At 39.8% G+C, this 20716-nt stretch overlaps 1 protein-coding gene across 2 annotated transcripts in view; it reads right to left on the reverse strand.

The window, feature by feature from the left end:
• Positions 1–634: 634 nt before the first annotated feature.
• The window catches only part of Ophn1 (oligophrenin 1), a 326237-nt gene continuing 306155 nt past the window's right edge, over positions 635–20716 (reverse strand). For both annotated transcript variants that reach the window (XM_040744230.1, XM_040744229.1), the window contains 4 exons: positions 11200–11365; positions 10125–10175; positions 6065–6106; positions 635–4896 (listed from right to left, as the gene is read on the reverse strand). In XM_040744230.1, coding sequence (XP_040600164.1) covers positions 6073–6106; positions 10125–10175; positions 11200–11365 — 251 coding nt within the window. In that variant the 3' untranslated portion in view covers positions 635–4896; positions 6065–6072. The remainder of the gene's footprint in view (positions 4897–6064; positions 6107–10124; positions 10176–11199; positions 11366–20716) is intronic.

Genomic DNA, 20716 nt, shown 5'->3' on the forward strand with positions numbered 1-20716 from the left:
AAAAAGCCTGAGGCAAGGAATCTTGTTTTTATTATGTCATGCAAGAAAAGCCTTAGCCACAATATTAGTTGATTCATCGAGTATGTGGCCTGAAGCAGCTGAATCTCAGAACTCTGCATTCTTTGTTACATTTTAATCTGAAAATTAACTAATTTCGAGTCAGTTAACTAGCTATGCTCCTCCTAGTATTTGCAATTTCTGTTAATAATGTTTTGCTATTATTAAAATTTCCACCCACTGTTGCCTTTCTCATGTGAAATGAAGATGATAACCTGGCCAAAGACCAGCAGAGTTGTCCACTTTCATTACATCACGGCCTGAGCATAAAAGCTGAAAAGGTAGACAATGTGAATGACATGCTCAGCATCCCGGAGAGGAAGGAACAAAGCTAAGTCTTGACCACAGAGCTCTTGAAAGGTTCCTTCCAACTGCCACATGCTATCTTTCTACTGCTTCCGTTGCACAGTCTGACAGCCAAGTAACTTTCAATTTGCTTATTCCCCAGACTCGCTCTGCTATTCTTGGACATAGAGGAACTTCATTCACTTGTCAACACAGTTACAGGCCATGTGCAAACCAAAGCAAAAAACAGGACATTATGGACTCTCATCAGATAAGATCAGACTAAGTCAAGTGTTTCTCAAAAAATTTAATATGCATAGAAATCTCTTCTAGGGTCTTGTTAAAATACAGATTTCATATTCCAGATGTCTAGGGTGGATCCTAAGAATCTGCATTTCTAACAAGTCTCCAGGTAATGCTAATGTTGAAACTGATGTTTTTATTAATTCCATTTCTAAACATCCCCAGTCACATTTGGCGTTTATTTCCATTTGAAGATTTTTTTTATTTACGAATTTTATGTATATGGGTATTGTGTCTGCATGTACTTCTTCACATCAGAAGGGGCATTAGATCCCATGGTATACACTTATAGATGGTTGTGAGTTGCCATAAGGGTGCTGGGAACTTAATACAAGTACTTTTAACTGCTGAGACATCTCTCTAGCCCTGGGATTCATTTTCACTACTACTTTGGGACAGTGTGGTCAAGAGAAAGCCATCTGTAGTTTACAAGCTTGGATTTTTATGTTTTTAGGGTCTTCTGATGGACAAGTCACTGTCACCTCCTTGGGCCTCAAATTTCCTTATCTTTTTTGCACATTAACCATAGTTTATTATAGGGAGACTGAAAGTGGGGAGACAGACCTGACAGAGAGTAAGGTAAGGGGAGTAAGAGATAAGAGAGGATGCAAGAGAGAGTGTGTAAGTGGGAAGAGGTCTGTTCTTTAAAGGGGTATTATAGAGAGACTGAAAGGGGGGAGACAGACATGACGGAGAGAGGAAGAGGAGAGAAAAGAAGAGAGTCAAATTTCATTATCTACAAGACAGAATTGCCAGCTATCACTGATTGATGCTATGAGACCTGAGAGAATGGCAAAGACTATGCTGCAAAGAAAAGACTAGATTAAGACTCTTGGGTTCAAAAGAATTTTGTGCTGAGTTGTCTTCAGGTTTTTTTACAAAACAACATATGTGGTAGAGTGGGTGGATCATCATTTCTGATATGCTGAAATATTATTTCCATGATGAGACTGCAGATGGAGGGCATTTATACAAGAGAATCTGCACAGTTAATTGAAAAAGCACATGAATGAGCTCATGGATCTCACTTTTCTCTGATTTCACACACATAGCTCAAAACAGGCAGTGTTCCTATGAAAATTAAGCCTTTTTTCTTCACTGGCAATATCTGGTCAAATTATCTTGCTTCACTCTGGATTTTCTGTTGCTGTTGCTCCTAAAGCTTTTATAGGCTTCTAATGTGTCAAGGTCAACTGTCTGCTGCTTCTTTGATAACAGCTTTGCTGATCTATGTTCTCTCAAAAGCAATTATTTTGTGAGTTGCAGAATTACTTCCTTTACATGTTTGTCATTAATACAGAATTGAGGAATGTCTTGAAAAGGGAAGGATGCTTCCCTATTGTAGCCCACTACTTCCGAAGTACTCTTCTATGACACTTAGTTTTGTCCTGTGGTAGCTGGATACCCCATAACACCTCTTTTGAACTTGAAATATAAAAATTCAATGAGGTCTCTTTTATTAAATGACTCCCTGATTTTTGCTTTCACTGCAGAAAAACTCTGTAGGGATATGACCCCAGGGCATCAAATTCCACAAAGGCACAGAGAACTTTCCTGCTCCTCAAGCTGCATGTGTGGGTATTAACAGCCTTCTGGATGAAACTGTACACATGACAGGTAGTGGTGTACAAGGAAGCACAACAACACCTGGAAGGACCCTATATCTTTGGAAAATGACTCAGGCAAATAATTCACAGAGGCCGACTGTAAGGAATTCTTCACTGCACAAAGTGAGGTTGCATGATCTTTTAAAACATATTATGAATTGGATCAGCTCAGAGCGAAAAGAAAACCCACTCCCTTTTGAAGTGAACTCGCCCTGCTTCTTTCCCCTCACTGCTGTCCTTTCCTTGTCAGTTAGGCACACGGGAGTCAAGAGTCAACCCACCTCCAGTAATGTGCCCTCTGTTTAAATACCTGCCTCTGAAAGCCATAGGGAAAACTGCACAGGGTACACACTCAGAGAGGTTTGGATGGAAACCACACTTCTAATGGTCACTATGTCTGTGTACTAGAGCCAGTAACACCACACCTGAGTACCTTCTTAATCTGTACAAAAAGAGTACTTCCACGATTGTTACAAGGTTGAAAGATTAGTTATTGGAAGTACCTCGTACTCAGTGGGTGCTTAATAAGTGGTAGCACTTTTGCTGTCCCTATCGACTTAAAACAGTTCTCTCACCTACTTGTTAGGGTTGCTGCTAATATTCCTCAGTTACTACTCACATATCACGTCTCCAGATCCCCTCTTTTGAGCATAGGCCATGCCAATCATGGCATATGCTTCACCACAGAAATTTTGTTCTTTAAAGCAGATTGTCAAAGGAGATACTTGTTTCTTTCTCCAAATGGAGTTGATGCAGAGGTAGAACTGCCCCATCAACTGCTCCCTGACCTCCAAAATTGATGGCCTCACCTTTCCCAGCTGACTTTTCATCCATGTCCGAGGTAACACAGTAAAGTTTCTAGATATACTTCTTCCATTGAGATTCCAGTCTTTCCCTGTCTGTCAATAATATTCTAATATTTTTAGTGTTTACCAGGGTATTTCACCACAGGCAAACAAGATTCGAACTGTCTTTATAATCTTTCATCATTCTGAAACCCTACTAACCCACTCCTGTGACCAAGTTCTACACATATACTTGCTTTTCCCTCATTAACAAAGATGATAGAGCTCTAAGACCAGAGCTCAATAAGAGCCCTGCAAGCCTCAGAGGCCGTGCCCCAGGCATCTGCACAGAAACAGAAGCACCAACAATCTGAAAAACAGGGCTCAAAAGTGTCTATTCCTCAGATTTCATACTTCTGCAAGCCTTTTACGTTAGTGCACTTTAAATGACTCCAGCAGTAATGAAAGGACCAGAGGCTTACATCTTGTAAGTTTCTACTTGCTGGCAAATATGAGAGGCTCAAGAAACAGGATAAAAGCCAATACCTCCCCAAAGAGCCATTAAAGCCACCACCTACAAGGTCCCTTGCTAGAGAAATGTGCTGTACTAAAAAGAACCTTATGTAGGAGCTCAGACACCTGGGATCTCGTCCTCTTGTGGTTGCTAACTTGCTCTTCATGTAAACTAAGCTGTTGTTAGTATAAATGCGTTTGAAAGTTCCTTCTAATTCAACCCTTTATGGGCTGTAAAGAGTCTTTTATCTCAAGGGCTGTGGTTCTTAACCTTTATTGGGTTGCAGTCCCATTTGAAATCCAGTAGAATGTTATGAACCATCTGCTCAGAAAAGGCAGTACCTTCATGGAACTGTGTATGTCATCTTGGGGGCATCATGGAGTTCCAGAATCCACAGGCACTTGGCTATGATCTGGTTTTGTTTGTTTGTAGTTGTGTTTGTTTGCTTGTTTTTCAGGAAATAAAAGAGCATGTAAGCTAGAGGCAAATAAGAAGCAATGGCAACAATTCCTTGGATTCAGTCAGTCTTAAAAATGTTTCCTAACATTTGACCCTTTTTTACAGAAACGTTTTCTGTTTTGTTTTATTTGTTGATTGTTGGAAAGGAAGCTATTGGGTGAAGTAGGCAAAAGGAAAATCCAGACAGGCCTAGGCTTTGACATGCAAAACATGCTTAGCAGATTTGTCCTCAGAGGCTGGAGGCAAAAGCAGAAAGGCTACCTTCCTAAATCCATCCTGGGGAAAGACACTGGGTGGGAATCATTCATGCAGTCTGGCCCCACCAGATTTCATTAACACATCATGGTACCATAGTGCCAATCTGGTACTAGTCAGTGTTCATATCCTCAGGAAGAGACATGACACATTTTCCAAAGTTCAGCTAACATCCCTCCTCCCTTCCAAATACGGTAAACAATGGCCCCAACTCAAGTGGCCTTTAGATCAGAGTGAGACACCCCTAAGATCAGTCTTTAACCCTGAATCATTCAGAGTCCGATGACCTTTGAGGAAACAGTAAGTTCAGAGAAGTAGGGAAAACTAGGTTCCCCTATTCAATACAGGTCAATGGGTAATTTCACTTCAGTAGAGTTTGGAGCTTAAGAGAATCCAGCCATCCAGTGTCCTAGGAACGGCTCACAGCAGACATTCTGGGAAGGTGAAGACAGCATTCAAAGGAGAAACAAACACATGTCTAAGACATGTGCTCCTTATTTTATGACTTCCCAGACACTGAAGGTACAAGGCCAGAAATGAGCTGCTCTTCACTACCAAATAGCTCACAAGGGTCTGAAGTAGACCCTTTTACAACCTCGAAAGGGTCCCTCAAGGCCAAGTCCTTTCAAACCTAAAAAAGGAAAGAAAAAAGTAGCGAGTTAGGTAGGCCTGGGTGAATATTTAACAGGTATTGAGAAGTGGGGTCTCTCTAGCTACTTACCATGTAACTGGTACCTAATGTGAAAAGGGGACATTATTCTTCAGAGCCCAAGAAACAGGCTCAAGGCTGCTATAATTAGGACTAGAGGTTGTGCCTTTGACCCCACCTCCAATCCCTAAAAATCTATGGATAGGGGAAGCGAAATCCTGATACTAGAACTTCTGAGAGTGCCGCCCCACTCCACTCCCCTGCAAGTTAGCCACTACCTTTATGGTCCTTTCAGTATCTCCAAACTTCCTTTTACCAGGCCTTCATTTTTAAGGCTGATAAGGAGTGGCTTATCTATCTCTAGGCCATGGAGGACTGGCAGTGACAAGAAAAAATAGAGGGCTGAGAAGCCCATGGCAAGCCAAACTCCAGATACTTGGACCTCATTAATGTGCATATTGGTTCATGTCATGCCAGAGATCTGATAACCAAGCAATCAAAAGTTCTACGCAGAGAAAGACATTTCCCTGACCCCCAAGTCTCCTGTAACCTTAGCAAGCCACTTATCCCCTCTGAACTTAAGTTCCTTTGTTTGTTGAGTTAGAACACATAGTGTCCTCCTTACTTCTGGCATGTGATGTGGATCAAATGAGATCGTGGATATGAAAGTTCTGTGCACTAAAACAACATAAAGGACCAAAGGCGATGGTTCAGGTGGGAAGATCTGAAATCATGACTTGGTCTGAAGGAATGAAGTCCCACGATAGACACTTTGACATTTGCTGTATCAAAAGGGAGGTCGCTGGTTTCCTTATAGACTCAAAGGATGGAAGAGTCAGAAAGCTCCATCATCTCATTTTACAAACAAAAATTGAGACTTGATAAAGGAAATGTGCTTAGCCTGAGATTTCTAAAGAATTCAATTGAAAAGCAATCTTAAAATAACGTAGCTGGGGGAGAACTTCAAATCATACAAAAACTCCACAAATGAAATAAGGTTAAGGGATATGTAATTTTAGCGTAATGAAATGAGGCATGAATAAGTTCCCACCCTCTGAACTTGTGTGGTATTCTAGTCTTCAAAATCCTAAATGCCATGAAAAGGGCTTATTTGAAGAATGTTTTGTACTGAAGGGCAGAAACAACATACCTGTGGCCTCAGCTCTCATCTCCAGGAAGTTTTCCTTGAGAACTGTGGGCAAAAAAAAGACATTTCAATGAAGCCCTTGAAATTAGGACTAAAAAGGCTAATGCCAAAAAAGTCACTTGATTAGTGACTGATTGCTCAGATGTTTTAGTTCATTTTTTCTGGGCTGGTAAGATTTAGAGAATCCAGTTTTCTATCCATAAAGTCACCTTTCAGGTGTTAAAACAATCTTTTGAGTGCTAGACTACGGGAGACTAGATATAATAGAGAAGATGGTCTAAGACCACAGTTTACATCTTGTGATTATCATTACTGGTGAGAAGGGAAAGAAGGTAGTGGAAGTACTATATAAAGGACAAATTCTCCTTCGTCTTAAAAAAAAAACTAAACCAGCTTTTCTCAGCCTGTTGGTCAGCCCTACATTAGCCTTACTTACTCAGCTGAAAACTAGGGGAAAGAGAAAATCATCGAGAATAAATCTCCAACAATGTGGCCAGAGCATCCCACATAACAGCTGGTTCCCACAATTATATCCACAGCCTTCTATTTTTCTCCCATCTCTTGAAACTACTTATAACTAGTTGCCTAAATTATCTTGTTCCTATTCATGGTTTCAATTGCCTCCAAATATTTGGAATCTTCTTCCAAAATTGCTACACACACAGACACACACACACACACACACACACACATACACAGAGAGAGAGAGAGAGAGAGAGAGAGAGAGACAGAGACAGAGAGAGACAGAGAGAGAGACAGAGAGAGAGAGAGAGAGAGTTCTGTAATACAGAGGTTGCACCTAACATATCTATTACTAAATCTACACAGGCTCCACCCTGACAATTAGTTTAACTTAGGTTACTCACTGGGCATCTCTATCTGGATGTCTCACACTGTCTACAATGTCACTGTTTGAAATTGAGAGCAAATGTCTCACAAAACCTGTTTCTTTATAATTAATTGCTGTGCCATCTACCAAATTACCCAAGTTAGACTTGTCTGTCTCAGCACTTCCACAATGTTTCACATTAAAAAAGGCGGCAGGGTCTGTTTGCACTGATCACAGATCTGTCCTTGTATTCCATTCCCACAGCAACACCTTAGGTCAGGACTTTCATCAACTCTTGACAGCAGGATTTGTTTCCTAATTGGTCTCCTTGCTTCCAATCTTTACCACCAGGGTGATCTTTTTACAACTCAGCCAGCTCAGAATGTGCACCACCACTTAAATATCTTCCATGACCTACCCCCAGCAGACTACAATACAAAGAGCAAACACCTTAATATGTCATACAAGACCTTTGCAGTCTGGCTCTAATCTATTGTCCTGGTGTTACGTTCAGCTACACTTTTTCTTTTCACTCCCATAATATAGACAAAGTGGGACACTAATCATGTTTGAAGCTGTATTGCCTTATGAAAACATTCTCTCCTCCCTTCTCTTCCTGACAAATCTCTAGTAATGTTTCCTTCCAGTTTTTCTTTTTAACTGTTGAAGAGGGCAAGGGAATGAGGAACAGATGCTATCAAAATGGCAGATTTTAGTCAAGTAAGCAAATGGAAAACTAAAATATGCAAGGCAATGGTTAAACAGCTTAGCATTTTTTATATGAGATGATAGAAGGGGCTGGCAACAATGACCATATGAAGGGTTAGCCACATGACAAGTAACATTTTCTGAAGTGGTCAGCATGTGTATACACTAATGGGAGTGGTGGATTCCAGAAGGGAGGGATATTTTTCTTATGCAGCTTCTGAGTAAGAAGAACTTACAAGTAGCCAGGATGACCTACCGAAGGAAGGTGTAGTTTAGTCTTACCTATATTCTATTAAATGTGATTAAGTTTAGGTTCTAGAAGACCAGATAATGAATGGCTAGAATAGCACAGGCTGAAGTGCCTGCTTTGGTGAAGGTCTTCTGGCCTTGTGGTTGGTCTAACTCTACCCTGAGCGTTGGCTGACATGTCCCAGATCATTGGCAATGTTACTAATCTTTCTAAGCTCTCAACATCAGTTTGGCAATAGTTTTTCCTACTGAAAGTTAGCCTGCACTAACAATTCTACTGAATTTTATTTATGCATCTTAAATATTCCCTTATTGATGCCTTGACAGCCTATCCTAAGATACAGTTCAAGCCCCCAAATACTGCTGCATATTTCTATTTGATCAAGCCCTCCAGCTCACATATTAACTCTTCCCAAAAGCTTTCTTTTCAACATGCCTGATTCTTTCTGTTCATACTAGTTTATTTCCTTTAAGCTTTCCGGTGTTACTTTCTCAAATGATTTCTTTATTCTAGGGAGAGGAAAAGGATGCCAAGAAGTAGGAACCAACTTTATCAAGAACCCAAGGCTTCAAGTATGATGTACAAACACTTTAGCATTGAGCTATAATCCCCAGATCCAAATCCAAAACCTTTTTATCTTCATGCCCCTGGTAAAAGAAATCAGGGACTTGACCTCACTTTCATTTGTTACAGTAAAATAAATGATGAGCTACTGTCTAAACAGAATTTGGATGAATCCAGAGCTGCCTGTGGCTGCCAAGCTAACCATGGTAACTTATCATGTGGAATCACATGCTGGTGAATTAGATCCCATGGTATTGTAAGAGGATGTCAAACCTATCCGGGCCTCATTGGTGGTAAAGGTGTATTGTTCTGCTTTTAACTGACCACCTAGAAGAGTTAACTCTTGTTCTTGTCCAGGAAGCACAATTTAAAAACTCTGATTAGCCACATGGAACAAACAGCAAACACCTTGAAGACTAAGCAACCATAACTCCAGGTGCTTTTGTCCAAATGCCTAGGGCTTGAACAGTTTGTACCAGCGCTCAAAAATTTTTAAAAACAACTAGGAGGAAGGATGAACAGAAGGAAAAGAGAGAAGAAATTGGGGGAGGGGGAACAACAAAAGGAGGAAATAATGGATTCTCAGGCCCCACTCAAAAGATCAATTTTAGTGAGGGTAGAGTAGAATCCAGGAATTCGGGATTATTTTCTTTTTACAATTTTTCAAGAGAATTAGATGTATAGTCAGTTTGATAATTATTGACTGAGGAAACTGTTTACCTTTAAAATGGGAGCCACACTTACTCTGAGTCTTAAGAGAAAAGAATGCTATATTCTACATGCCTCTGTCAGCTGACCTTATACAGTATGAAATCTAAAGAGGAAAAATAATAACAAAAATACCTTCATTGGGTTTTTTCCTGTATCTTGAGATATGTGCTGGCTAATTTTTTATCAACTTGACCCATGGGCTATAGTCATCTGAGAGGAGGGAGCCTGAACTGAGAAAATGCCTCCATAAGAGCAGGCTGCAGGAAAGTCTGTGGATCATTGTCTTAATTAGTGACTGATGGGGGAGGGCCCAGCCATTGTCGAAGGTACCAGCCATGGGCTGGTGGTCCTGGGTTCTATAAGAAATCAGGCTGAGCAAGTCGTGAGGAACAAGCCAGTAAGCAGCACCCTCCATGACCTCTGCATCAACTCCTGCCTCCAGGATTCTGCCCTGTTTGAGTTCCTGTCCTGGCTTCCTTCATTGACAGACTATAGTATGTAAGTGTAAACCAAATAAACCCTTCCTTCCCCAAGTTATTTTACTCATGATGTTTCATCACAGAAACAGTAACCCTAACTAGGACAAGATGTGTGGACATACAACAGTGTACATGCACATGTATGTCTGTGAAGGAGAAAGAAAAAAAGAAGTGAAAAAATGAATAAGAAAAGAGACAATAGAGACAGGAGTTAAGAAGAACAAGAAGGGTGACATAAAGAGAACATAGACAGAGAAACACAAAAAGTGACAGAAAGAAACTGAGAATGGCAGAGGCACATGTAAGGACAAGTAAAAGTAAAAGACAGGACACAGATGAGAAACAGAAGCCAATCTACAGTAAGTGCAGGAGAAAGAGGTGGGAAAGCAGGGAGAGATGGGGGAGAAAACAACTATAGAGAAACAGAAAAGGAGATGGGAAGAGCAGAAGGTGATGAGATGCACTTGGTGCATTTATTCAAAACTTCCATCTGCCTTCTCTTCTGTCTCCTGTGTCTCTTACCTTCCAGTTTTCCGGGATGCTGTTTCAAAGAATCTGGTCCTGGATGCAACCCTGCAAACAGAAGCCAACCAAGTCTGATGAGCTCCAGGGAAATACATGTGCGAACCAAGGACCAATGGAAAGGACATGACACTCTGTACCAGATTGGTCACCAATATCAGGCCCTAAGAATTAAGGCGAAACTTGAATATCAGAATGATAAATGGTTCCGAAGCCACAGGCACCCCGAGGCAACAAGTAAGACCCTTTATAACATATTGGCCCAGAATGGTCAAAGTTTGTGGCCTACTCAGACCAGTCTTTTGAAAAGTAAATGAAAACAATCTTGGGTTTTAAATTGTGGTTTAGGGAACTTTGTAAATATGCTTTGCCAATTAGCTGGAGTTGTGGAAGCTTTGTTCTTTCCCTAATTTTGCAATTACGGGAAATAAAAGACACAAGAAAAAGGAGGATCGGGAAGCCATGTGCTAAGAAGGGTCCAGGAGGAGAGTCTGAGGAGGGCCACAGGAGAGGTCAGGCAGGCTGACTATGGCCAAACAAAGTTGTGTCCTTGGCTCTACTTCATCCCTAGCTCCCCATCTCACTGCCCAGCCATTAGAGGGCCTACTGGATGTTAGCTCTGCCCCTGTCCTACGAGAGGATCTTTAGAGGACCTGAGGCATTTTGGAAGATTTTTTAAAATGTACCCTTTTCTTGCAAGAAAGAAAGAAAAAAAGCCCCAAGGACAAGTACAATGACAAAAAATGTGCTCATTAAATTATTTAAAAAACAGTAGCAATAACACAAAATAAAGACAAGATTTCTAGAGCAAAAAACTGAAAGTGATTTTTCTATTCCAGAGACAATAGGACAGCTAAGAAAAAAATGGGTCTCTGTGAAAAATTCTTCATCTATAGTGAAATAGCTCAGTTTTGGGTGGTGAATGGAATATTCCACACAGGAACAGCATTGAATAGTCTTCTAGATTATGAAAAGAATTATGTTCCAGAACTGTGCAACCAGAGATGGCAACCCCAAAGGCACTTCTAATGGTCAGCATAGGCCTGTCATCAAGTTGAGGGAAAACATTACTTACACAGATGATGGGATTTCCCCTGCATTGCCAGCCACAGTATCTGGCTTTGGTTCTGGCTTTTGTGAAGTACTGGCCCGGCAAGGAGGGTCTGGGGGCCTCACGGGAGGACGGATGATTGTTTGCTTTTCTCCTGGGGGCCGAACTTTGCTGAAACAGTCAGTATCTCCTAGAAGAGAAAGCAACACCAGTCACCCAAATAGAACACTAAGCATCAGTATTAGGTGAACTGGGGTTGGCTGGGCCATCTTCTCTGGTTCCCTTTTTTCTTGATTAACAATTCTTTATTTAGATTTTAAAACTCTTCTGGCTGCTGACCTTTAGAAAGCCTGCATTTAAACCTGGACTGGCCGGTTGTGGTGGTGCACACAGGATTTGCTGAAGGAGACAGAGGCAGGAGGATCGCGAGTTGAGGCCAGCCTGGGCTACACATTAAACCTGGATTGTACACCTTCATGTACCTTATGTTTATTATGAATTTCCTAATTCTACATTTCCTTGGCTTTATGATTCAAAGTAGCAACACACTAGTTTACAGAAATTGAAGGGATTAAGTTAGGTACTAGCATTTTCACTACAGTGCTAGCCACATAGTAAGTGGTTGATGCCACATCATAGGTGATTGATGAAGAAGCTGAAGATTACAAATTCATCACCACTAAAATTCAGCTCCTGAGAGTGGAGAAATGACTTAGCAGGTGAAAGTACTTACTGCTCTTGCAAAGGACCCAAGTTGGGTTCCCAACACCCATGTCAAGAGGCTTGCAACACAACCTGTAACTCCAAATCCAGGTGACTCAACATTTCTGCTGGACTCTGTGAACAACTACACTCAAGTGCACATTTACATACATATGTACATATAATTAAAACTAATATAAATCTAAAAATTTCCAGATCCTTTCAGTACTAAAGTATACTCCTAACTTATCTACCTACCTCCAAATTTCTGGCTTACAGATTACTCAGAAGAAATAAAATACAGTTTTTATGAAATGGTACAGGCAGGATTAGGTAAAAGAGATGTACTCACATACTGCTGGTGGCACAATAAATTGAACTCATTCTATATAGATACCTATCAAGCATTCTAGAACAATCTGGATGAAACACAAAATCATGCATAGGCAATAATGCATACTTGTTTCTCCAGTAAATCCACTTTGAAAAAAAACTCAAAGGAATTCAACCAAGATAAAAAAAACCAATTGGCACAAAACATATTCTAATATCAAAACATCAGACACAACTACAAAGGCTAAACAAGTAATCTAATCTTACAAGCAATTAACCAATACACATTACATATAAACTGCCAAAATTTTGACAGGGTCAAGATAAAAATATATATATGAAATAGTATAAAGTAAAAATGAATCCATAAAGCTGGGCATGGTAGCTCACATGTGTAATCCCAGCACTGGGAAGTCTAAAGCAGCAGGATTGACATTAGTTCAAGACTACGTTGATCTACACAGTAAGTTCCAGGCCAATGTAAGCTACAGAGTGAGACTCTGTCTCAATTAATGAAGGAAAGAAAACTCTACACAAAAGTGCTCCTGTCCCATTGAAGACAATTTTAATATATCCATATGTGTAACAATGCAAGTGCAGTAGATCTTAATATTTGCTTAATATTAGGAGATCTTGATTGCCATTCTTCTGTAAGATGTTTAAAGTAAAAATAAAAACAATAAATCCCATCTATATAATACTGCTTTCTATAGGATTTACTTAAGTTTACAGTTTTATTTTTCCTCAAGTGCTTCTCAGTAGCTCTAAAACACACAGAATTAAGTTCAAACTCCTCAGCATAAGTTCAAGACCTCCTTTAAGCTATCTCTAAATCATTGTTACAGGAACAACCAGGAGACATCACCTACCAAGTCTACTCTATAAAACTGTTCTCTTCATCGCCCCATCAAAACAAATCTTAATTTTTGGTTATATTGTATGCTATAAGAGAAAGTACAGAGGGTCTAACATTGTGAAGACTTCTATGTGTGGTTTTATTATTCTACTTCCAAGTAGTGAGAACATGAACAGTGATTTAATCTCTTTAACTATCATTTTCTAATTTGGGAAATGGGTATGTAACAATATCTTTTCACAAGGTGGGTATGTAACAATATCTTTTCACAAGGTGGTTATAAGAATAGACACAGTGTCTAAAACAAGCTGAGGTAAGTAGGTGTTAAACCATTTTGCTTCTTTCCTTCTATGAACTCTTGAGCTTTCATCATCTGCACTATATCCATTTCTTAAGAGTGTATAGGAAGAGGGAAACATAGCACTAGGGATGCCTGAAGAGGTTATATGGAGAGCTATTATTTTATAAGATTCCTAAATGCTTAAAGTAATTTAATTGGAGTCACCATAAAGAGGGAGTAAACTTCCTTCCAGAAGCTATAGTTTACCAAATAAAAAGCCTGGTGCCAGGTGTGAGATACCTCCCCTCAATTTGTTGATCAGAAGTGTCTTAGGCACCCCAAAACAACACAGTCCATTGCAATTGCTCTTTGCTGGCCACAAAAACTTGATGGTAAGACCCTATTGCTGAAGATACCACATACCTTGGACACAGAATATGGAGAAATCAAATTAGCACCAATCAGGAAGCCTTCTCTCTCTGATGGCTAGCTTTCATAATACCAGAAGGTTATATGAATGCTGTTGAGGGGAAAAGTTATCAGTAGTCATGCCTATTTGTGAATCCTATATGATAAAATAACAACTGGCCTGGAAAGATACGCTTATGGATGCAATACTGCATGAATGTTACAGGGGTAACCAACTACTTTCTGGTTGGATTTAGGATCTCCACAAGAGAAAAGATATGCCTGATACTACAAGTATTGCCTCAAATACATGGTTAAAACCTACTGCTATCACTTTGATAGACATAGACTCAAACTGCCTCTAATCTGTTTCCTCTATATACACATATAAATGTAACTGTCAGATATCATCAGAGCAGTTTACTTGTTCAATGGATAACATTTAACACAGAAACTCACAACTAGTCAAAGTGTAGAGAACAGTTGCCCATGGTTTCATATCTCATCTTCCCAAAGCTCAGGCATCCTTGCAGAAGAAAGAATGGAAAGATTATGAGAAGAACTCAGTGTCTTCTGGATGTTGCAAGACTGTTGCACTCATGAGCCCACCTAAGCTGTGGCTATATACAAAACCTGTATACGATCAAGCTAGTCAACATTCCAGTATGGAGAGGGGATGGGCATGTAAGCCCACATACAGCTGAGGAAATACTGATGGCTGATAGCTGCTATGGAATGGAGAGTCAGTTTTCTTTATACTATGGCTCCTGGTAGGACAAACACACTCTAGTGGATGACCCCCATACTCAAGAGTATGTGAGCCACACAAATCAGACTCAGGAGGTTTTATAAAAATAAAAAAGAAGACACAAATTTGAAAGGGGTGAGAGTATGGAGGGATCCAGGAGGAGTTGTGGGGAGGAGGGGGGGGACAAATGATAATATTGTATGCAATTATGACATTTTTAAAAATTAATAAAAACACCATAATTATGTTTTATAAGATCCAGCTCAAATCTGAGCTACATATTTTTTAAAAATCATCCACTGAGAAATCTCAAGGGAAAAGGTAAGGTTCTAATAGTACTAGTATACTAGTATACTGGTAGATGAAGGAGTAAAATGTTATTCCTGTTTACAGATAGAATTTCTATCTCCCCACCTAGGCTCTGTCTTACATTTATGGACATGCTATTAACTTTAGTATCAGGCTGATATTTTACAATTGCATTAGAACGAAATAATCAAAGCAAAAACAATTTATTTTTCCCTAACAAATTTATACTGTTTGAAACATTCTCCTAGATGATGTTCATAGTAAACTGAGAAGAAAAAAATAGAGACTTCATGTCATTTCTACTTTATGGAGAAGGAAAGTGGAACTCAGAATGGTAAATCCACATACTCCTTACCTATATGGTTAGATTATGGTAGAGTAATGACTGAAATACTTATCTTCTGTTTCCATATCCACTACTTTCTCTGGTGACTGCTATGTTGTCACTATTTGTAGAATATAAAATTGCAAATACTAATGATAGTAGTAAAAATATGAGTAAAACAATAGTTACTATTTATTTTTATTGATTGATTTTTCAGTATAGTAATTAATTCCAGGGTCTCACACAGTTCCAGTTCTTGCTGCATGTATTATCAAACACCAGCTCCTTTCCTAGTACTCTAACACTGTATTTTTACACAGTTTTCAGAGTTAAGATTGCCCATCGTTCTGTATACAAATGTTATGCCTTGGGGAAAACACTCTAAAATGAAAAGGAACCTCAAGGTTTACCGTAACATATGCATGTGCATGTGATTTCTGAAAACTATGTAGTTTCGGTTATCAATGGATTTTAACGCTGGTTACACATTAGAACATGTGAAGATTTTTAAATATACAGTGCCCAGGTCCCATCCTCAGCATTCCTAGTTCGACTGGGCTAGGAGTTGTACATGAGTATTTCAATGTTCCCCGGGTCATGTGACAATGGGCAGTGTGAGCATAAAGTTGAAAGCCATACAACACGGCTTCCTCACTGCAGGTCACAGATGACCAGAGATGACAGTGCTATCCCATTTCTACTAGTTACTGGAGTGGGGAGTTTGATAGGAAAGATACTACACTTTCAGAGACAGAAACTATTTCTACCTCAAGTCATGCCTATCCTAGGGCTCATTTCTCTGGATAAGGACCGCAGACATCACCCTCGAAAGAACAACTTCAATCATTACCTTTACAGCCACATCCAAATGGAAATCTAACTAGGGCCTGGAAAGTAAGCACCATTAACTATCTGTCTGATTAGGTCCTTTTTATATGCAACTACAACTTGATGATTCATTACAAGTCATGCTTTGAAGTAGCAGCAAAAAGGTTTCTTGGCTTAAAGACCCCGGTGTTGTTCTTTCTTGCCTCTAATTTGTCTCCGTCACAGTTAAGCCACAATGTCAAACTGGCAAGACATAGAAAGAAATCATCTAACTAGGAGTCAAGAAACCTGAGTTCTCATCTTAATACTAAAACTAGCTTGTGTAAGTTCATTTCTCTGCCAGTACAATATGAAGATTGGACTGTTTCTGCAGATGAATCAGTAGATGCTATCAGTCTGTAAACTTTTACCTCTCTCTGCTGACTTTTGTGTCCTGCTCAGGGAATACTATGGAAGCCTCAACTGCTTTATCAGTCTCTCTCTTCCTTCCTTCCACCTTCCTGTTACCTCTCAAGAAATGGATTTAGATTTCATAGCTCCCTGCTGCCTGCAGACAATACCCAAAATGCTTAAGTTGGCATTCACTACCTTCTTCCATTGGGTTTCAGCAGTCCTTTCTGATCTAACTTTCCACGGTTCTTCACATATGCTACAGTCCAGACAAACATTATTATTTATTGTTCTATGTGCATGTCTTGCAATTAATCATCTTTCCAAGATGCTCTTTATCCTATTCCCACATGCCCAAATTTGCATCCACTTAAGTGCCATGTCTCTTTGGAAGCTTAATATTCTCCAAGTTCCTTTCTCTAGCTCCTACGGCACTGATTGTCTTGTACTTTGAATCTTCTACTTTGGCTCTATGTTTTCATGGCTCTTTCTCCCCTATTAGAATGGGAGCAACTTAAGAGCAAGATCCAGGTGGGACTCATCTCTGCATCCCCAAGAGACACAAGTAAATTGCTCTGTGTGTAACCGGCAGATATTCAACAAATATTTATTGAATAAAGAAAAATGCAGTTCAGTCTTTTAGAAGGACGGTGAGGAAAGCTTTCCCTTTTTAGGCTTCCAGCTGATCTTTGTGTGACACACAAAGCATAATACCCCTAAGCTTCGAGGGTATTCTGAAACCTAAAATAAGTATTCAATATACTGGGAATTTTGAGAGGGTATTTGTGTCCAACAAGGAAAGCATACAGATGATCTGATATAGTCGTTCTGGGGTCTTAAAGCCTAACTGGGATGAGAAGTCATAGACACAGGAAATAAGTGAGAGCACTGTGACACAGCAGTCACATTAGAGGGCCAAACATAGTTGCTCTAAGAAGAGAGGTATGGGTGAATACCCTGGAGTAGAACTGTCAGAGGATCCATGGACCAAACTAGACTTGAATTAGATTAAGAAGAGCTAAAAATCCTTTATATCCATTTCCTCCACAATGCCCTTTTCTTTCTGGGTGTTTCTCATGTGTATAGACAGGTTGAAGATAAAAAATGTGGTTTGGAGCTGTTTTCTTCTGCCTGTATTTTACATTTGAGGTTTCTCCAAGGCTCTAGAATAACAGAAAAGCAAATGTCCCTGTCTTGTAATCTGCCACTTCTTGAGCCTCTACTATATAAGTAGGTGTTTTATAAACCACATCTACGTACCTACACACACACACAGATACACCCACACACACACACACACACACATACACACACACATGCACGCATGTACGCACATACACACACCCCTTGTCTGTAATGGAGGTGTTGGATAGGGGGGAAATAACGAGTAAAGCTGACCTAATTACAACAACTTGCTATCAAAGCTGAACAACTCCTTCCATTTACAAGGTACTTGTAATGGGACAGGTATACACATGCCATTCTTCTTTGTTATAGCAATCCAATGGGCACAATTATGATCCTCTTATACATATTAGAGTTCAGAGAGGTTATGATTTACCTGAAATCCCATAGCTAGGAGAGACAGAGTCAAATTTAAAACATAGATCGAGGGAAGTAGTGGAGAATGGGGTTTAACCATAAATTCTCTCTAGTCTATAGTATTCAAATTCAATCATTTTAATTTCTTTTGAATCTTGATCCAAAACATGGGTTTCACTACAAACTTGATTGCCCTCTCCAAAATATTTTGTTACTTCCTTTCCCACCCTCTGTCAAATGATAGTGACCAAAGATATTAGCATGTGCAGATTTATGGAGTTGTAACAGTCACCAGTTTTTTACTTTATACAACTTTCTTGTACCTTTCCTTATAACTACCCACACCCAACCTTGGGCTACAGAGCAGCGAGAAGATTGTTTCTTATTATAGCTCACCCCTAGTCTTCTACAATGATCTCTTGTTTTCTATGATATTCCTCCATGCTCATCATATAACCTCTCTTTCCCCTTAGCCATTAATTATCCTTATAGAACAGATTGGAGTTAGACTCCAGGAAAGGCAGAGAATGAAAACCAAACAGTAGATTACTAAAGCATAATAAGTCTAAACAAGAAAATGTGGATAATAGCCAGCAACGCCCATTACTGCAGGAGCAAGTCGGTTACTAATACTTTCAAGAGTAGATACAAATGCCACTTATAGCATTAGTCACCTCAGTGAAGAATTGATGGCTGTGTGACTGAAAAAGGTCTTGCAAATATCCTGCCTCCAAGCCCAGGAGCATATCACCAGAGAGAGGAAAGAAACAAAACAAGGCTGTTGAACCCATATGTCACAGTGCCCCCTGTGTGCGGCATGCTACTTATTTTAATATCTATACCTCAGGCAGAATGAAGGGCTTCTTACCCCCTGCTCTTAAGGGAATGCTGTCACTATTACCCAAGAACATAACTCACACTGGGCTGGAACTGAAAGCCTATGGGACATTCTCACTATGAACAATGGGAAGGCAGAATCATGGGTTTTAGTGTTGGCCTTTCTTTTGCATAGGGTGATATCTGAAAGAATGTACAAATATAAGAAAAGGCATATAGCCTTCTGTCCTCTTCATTCGCCCAAAAAGTCCCAAATCTTTTCGTTGAAACTACACACTTACATTTTGTAAGGCCAGAACGAAAAAAAAGAAGGTAGCATTGAGGAAACACTACATGTTTTCTCTTACATGTAGAACCTAGATTTTAATAGACACGTGGGCGGATTTATCTATGTGGAGAGTCACAAAAACAGAAAGTGGGGAAAGTGGAGGAAGAGATCTTAAGGGAGGTGGGTGATAGAATGATGAAATACAAATAACAGGAAAGAATATAGAAGGGAGGACAACTGGGGGAAGAAAGAGAACCAGTTGGAGGAGGCACAGGGACGGATGGAGAAGGAGAGGAATAAGTGGCAATACAGTATGCTTGAAGATGGCAAGCTGAACCATCCATCACTTCATATGTTAACCTAGAAAATTAATTTAAAAGACACCAACATCAAATGGCCAAAAGCAAACATGCTAATTTTGTATAACCAAAGTAATGTCTGACAGAAAAGAAGGTGGTGGCTGAGGTTAAAAACAAAACAAAAGACTGTGGAATTAGAGATATGGTTATGTGTTTAAAAGAACTTGCTATTCTTGTGAAGGAGTCAGATATATATTCCAAAACTCACATGGTAGCTCACACCCATCTCTAACTTCAGTCCCAGGGGACAAAACACCTGTTTCTGACTTCCATGGGCACAAGACACACATATGATACATACATACAATCTTAAAAATTGATTATAAAGCATCTCAAACATATAGTTTCCAGCAACATCTCTATATCGTATAGCCCAAGGGACTCTGGACAATTTGTTTTATGTCTGAGCCACTCTTTCTTTGATATGGGTAGGGTAAAACCTACCTCACACACTTACCAACGATAAAAGCATACAATAAATAAGAGAGAGAGCCTACAGGCTCATGTCTAGAATAGAAAAAGGTCCTGAATAAAAAATCTGTCAGGAAACAATAGTGGGTATTGCAAAGTCAGTTGATTGTCACAGAAGTAAGTCATTTAACAAGCACCATGCTTCTGCTATTTCTAATTGATTTCAGGGAGGATGTGGAAAATGACAAAGTCCACTCACATGTTAGATCAGTGAAAAGGATAAAGATGCTGAGAGGTTAGTACAGTGACGTATTTAGAATAACGGAAACCACAATGCATCTTCAACAACAAAGTGAAAAAGAATAACAACTGTTTGATGTAGAGTGGGTAAGCAGAAGAGACAACTTTCTCCCCAAGCCTGCCATTCAGGTTGCTTGTTAGCACATGTGGTTAATCATCAGCTTCAGCTCAGGGGAGGAACTATGTGTAGCAACTGATTAACTGACAGCGCTTCTGGTGTCCAGGAATTTACCATGAGCATCAGCGAAACTAGGGAGGGAAGCAGAGGTGAAGTGATAGGTGGGGAACCTTTAAAGACGCAACTATACCAGAGATTTGGCCATAGGCCTCTACCATGACCCAACCCATCCCAGTTCTGCCAAGGCTGAAGGCCAGAGGCTTTAAGAAAACTGTACCAAATAAGCTTGTTGCTAACTGATTTAAGAGCAAAAATAAAATAAAATCTGGCAGTGTTGCAGCTCAGACTGAGAAAGCCTGGATGACTCTGGACAAGTCAAATCAGTTCTTATATTAACTGATACCATTAGATCACAGCTGCTTCTGCCAGCAGCCCAAAGGATGGGGGTGTGAGAGAAGCAGCAGAAGGGATGGCACAAGGATTGGATTGTATATCCAAAGATATTGGAGGCAGAACTGATGGAAGGC

The sequence above is a fragment of the Mesocricetus auratus genome, unplaced genomic scaffold (assembly GCF_017639785.1).
Source record: "Mesocricetus auratus isolate SY011 unplaced genomic scaffold, BCM_Maur_2.0 Super-Scaffold_100003, whole genome shotgun sequence".
Lineage (NCBI taxonomy): Eukaryota > Metazoa > Chordata > Mammalia > Rodentia > Cricetidae > Mesocricetus > Mesocricetus auratus.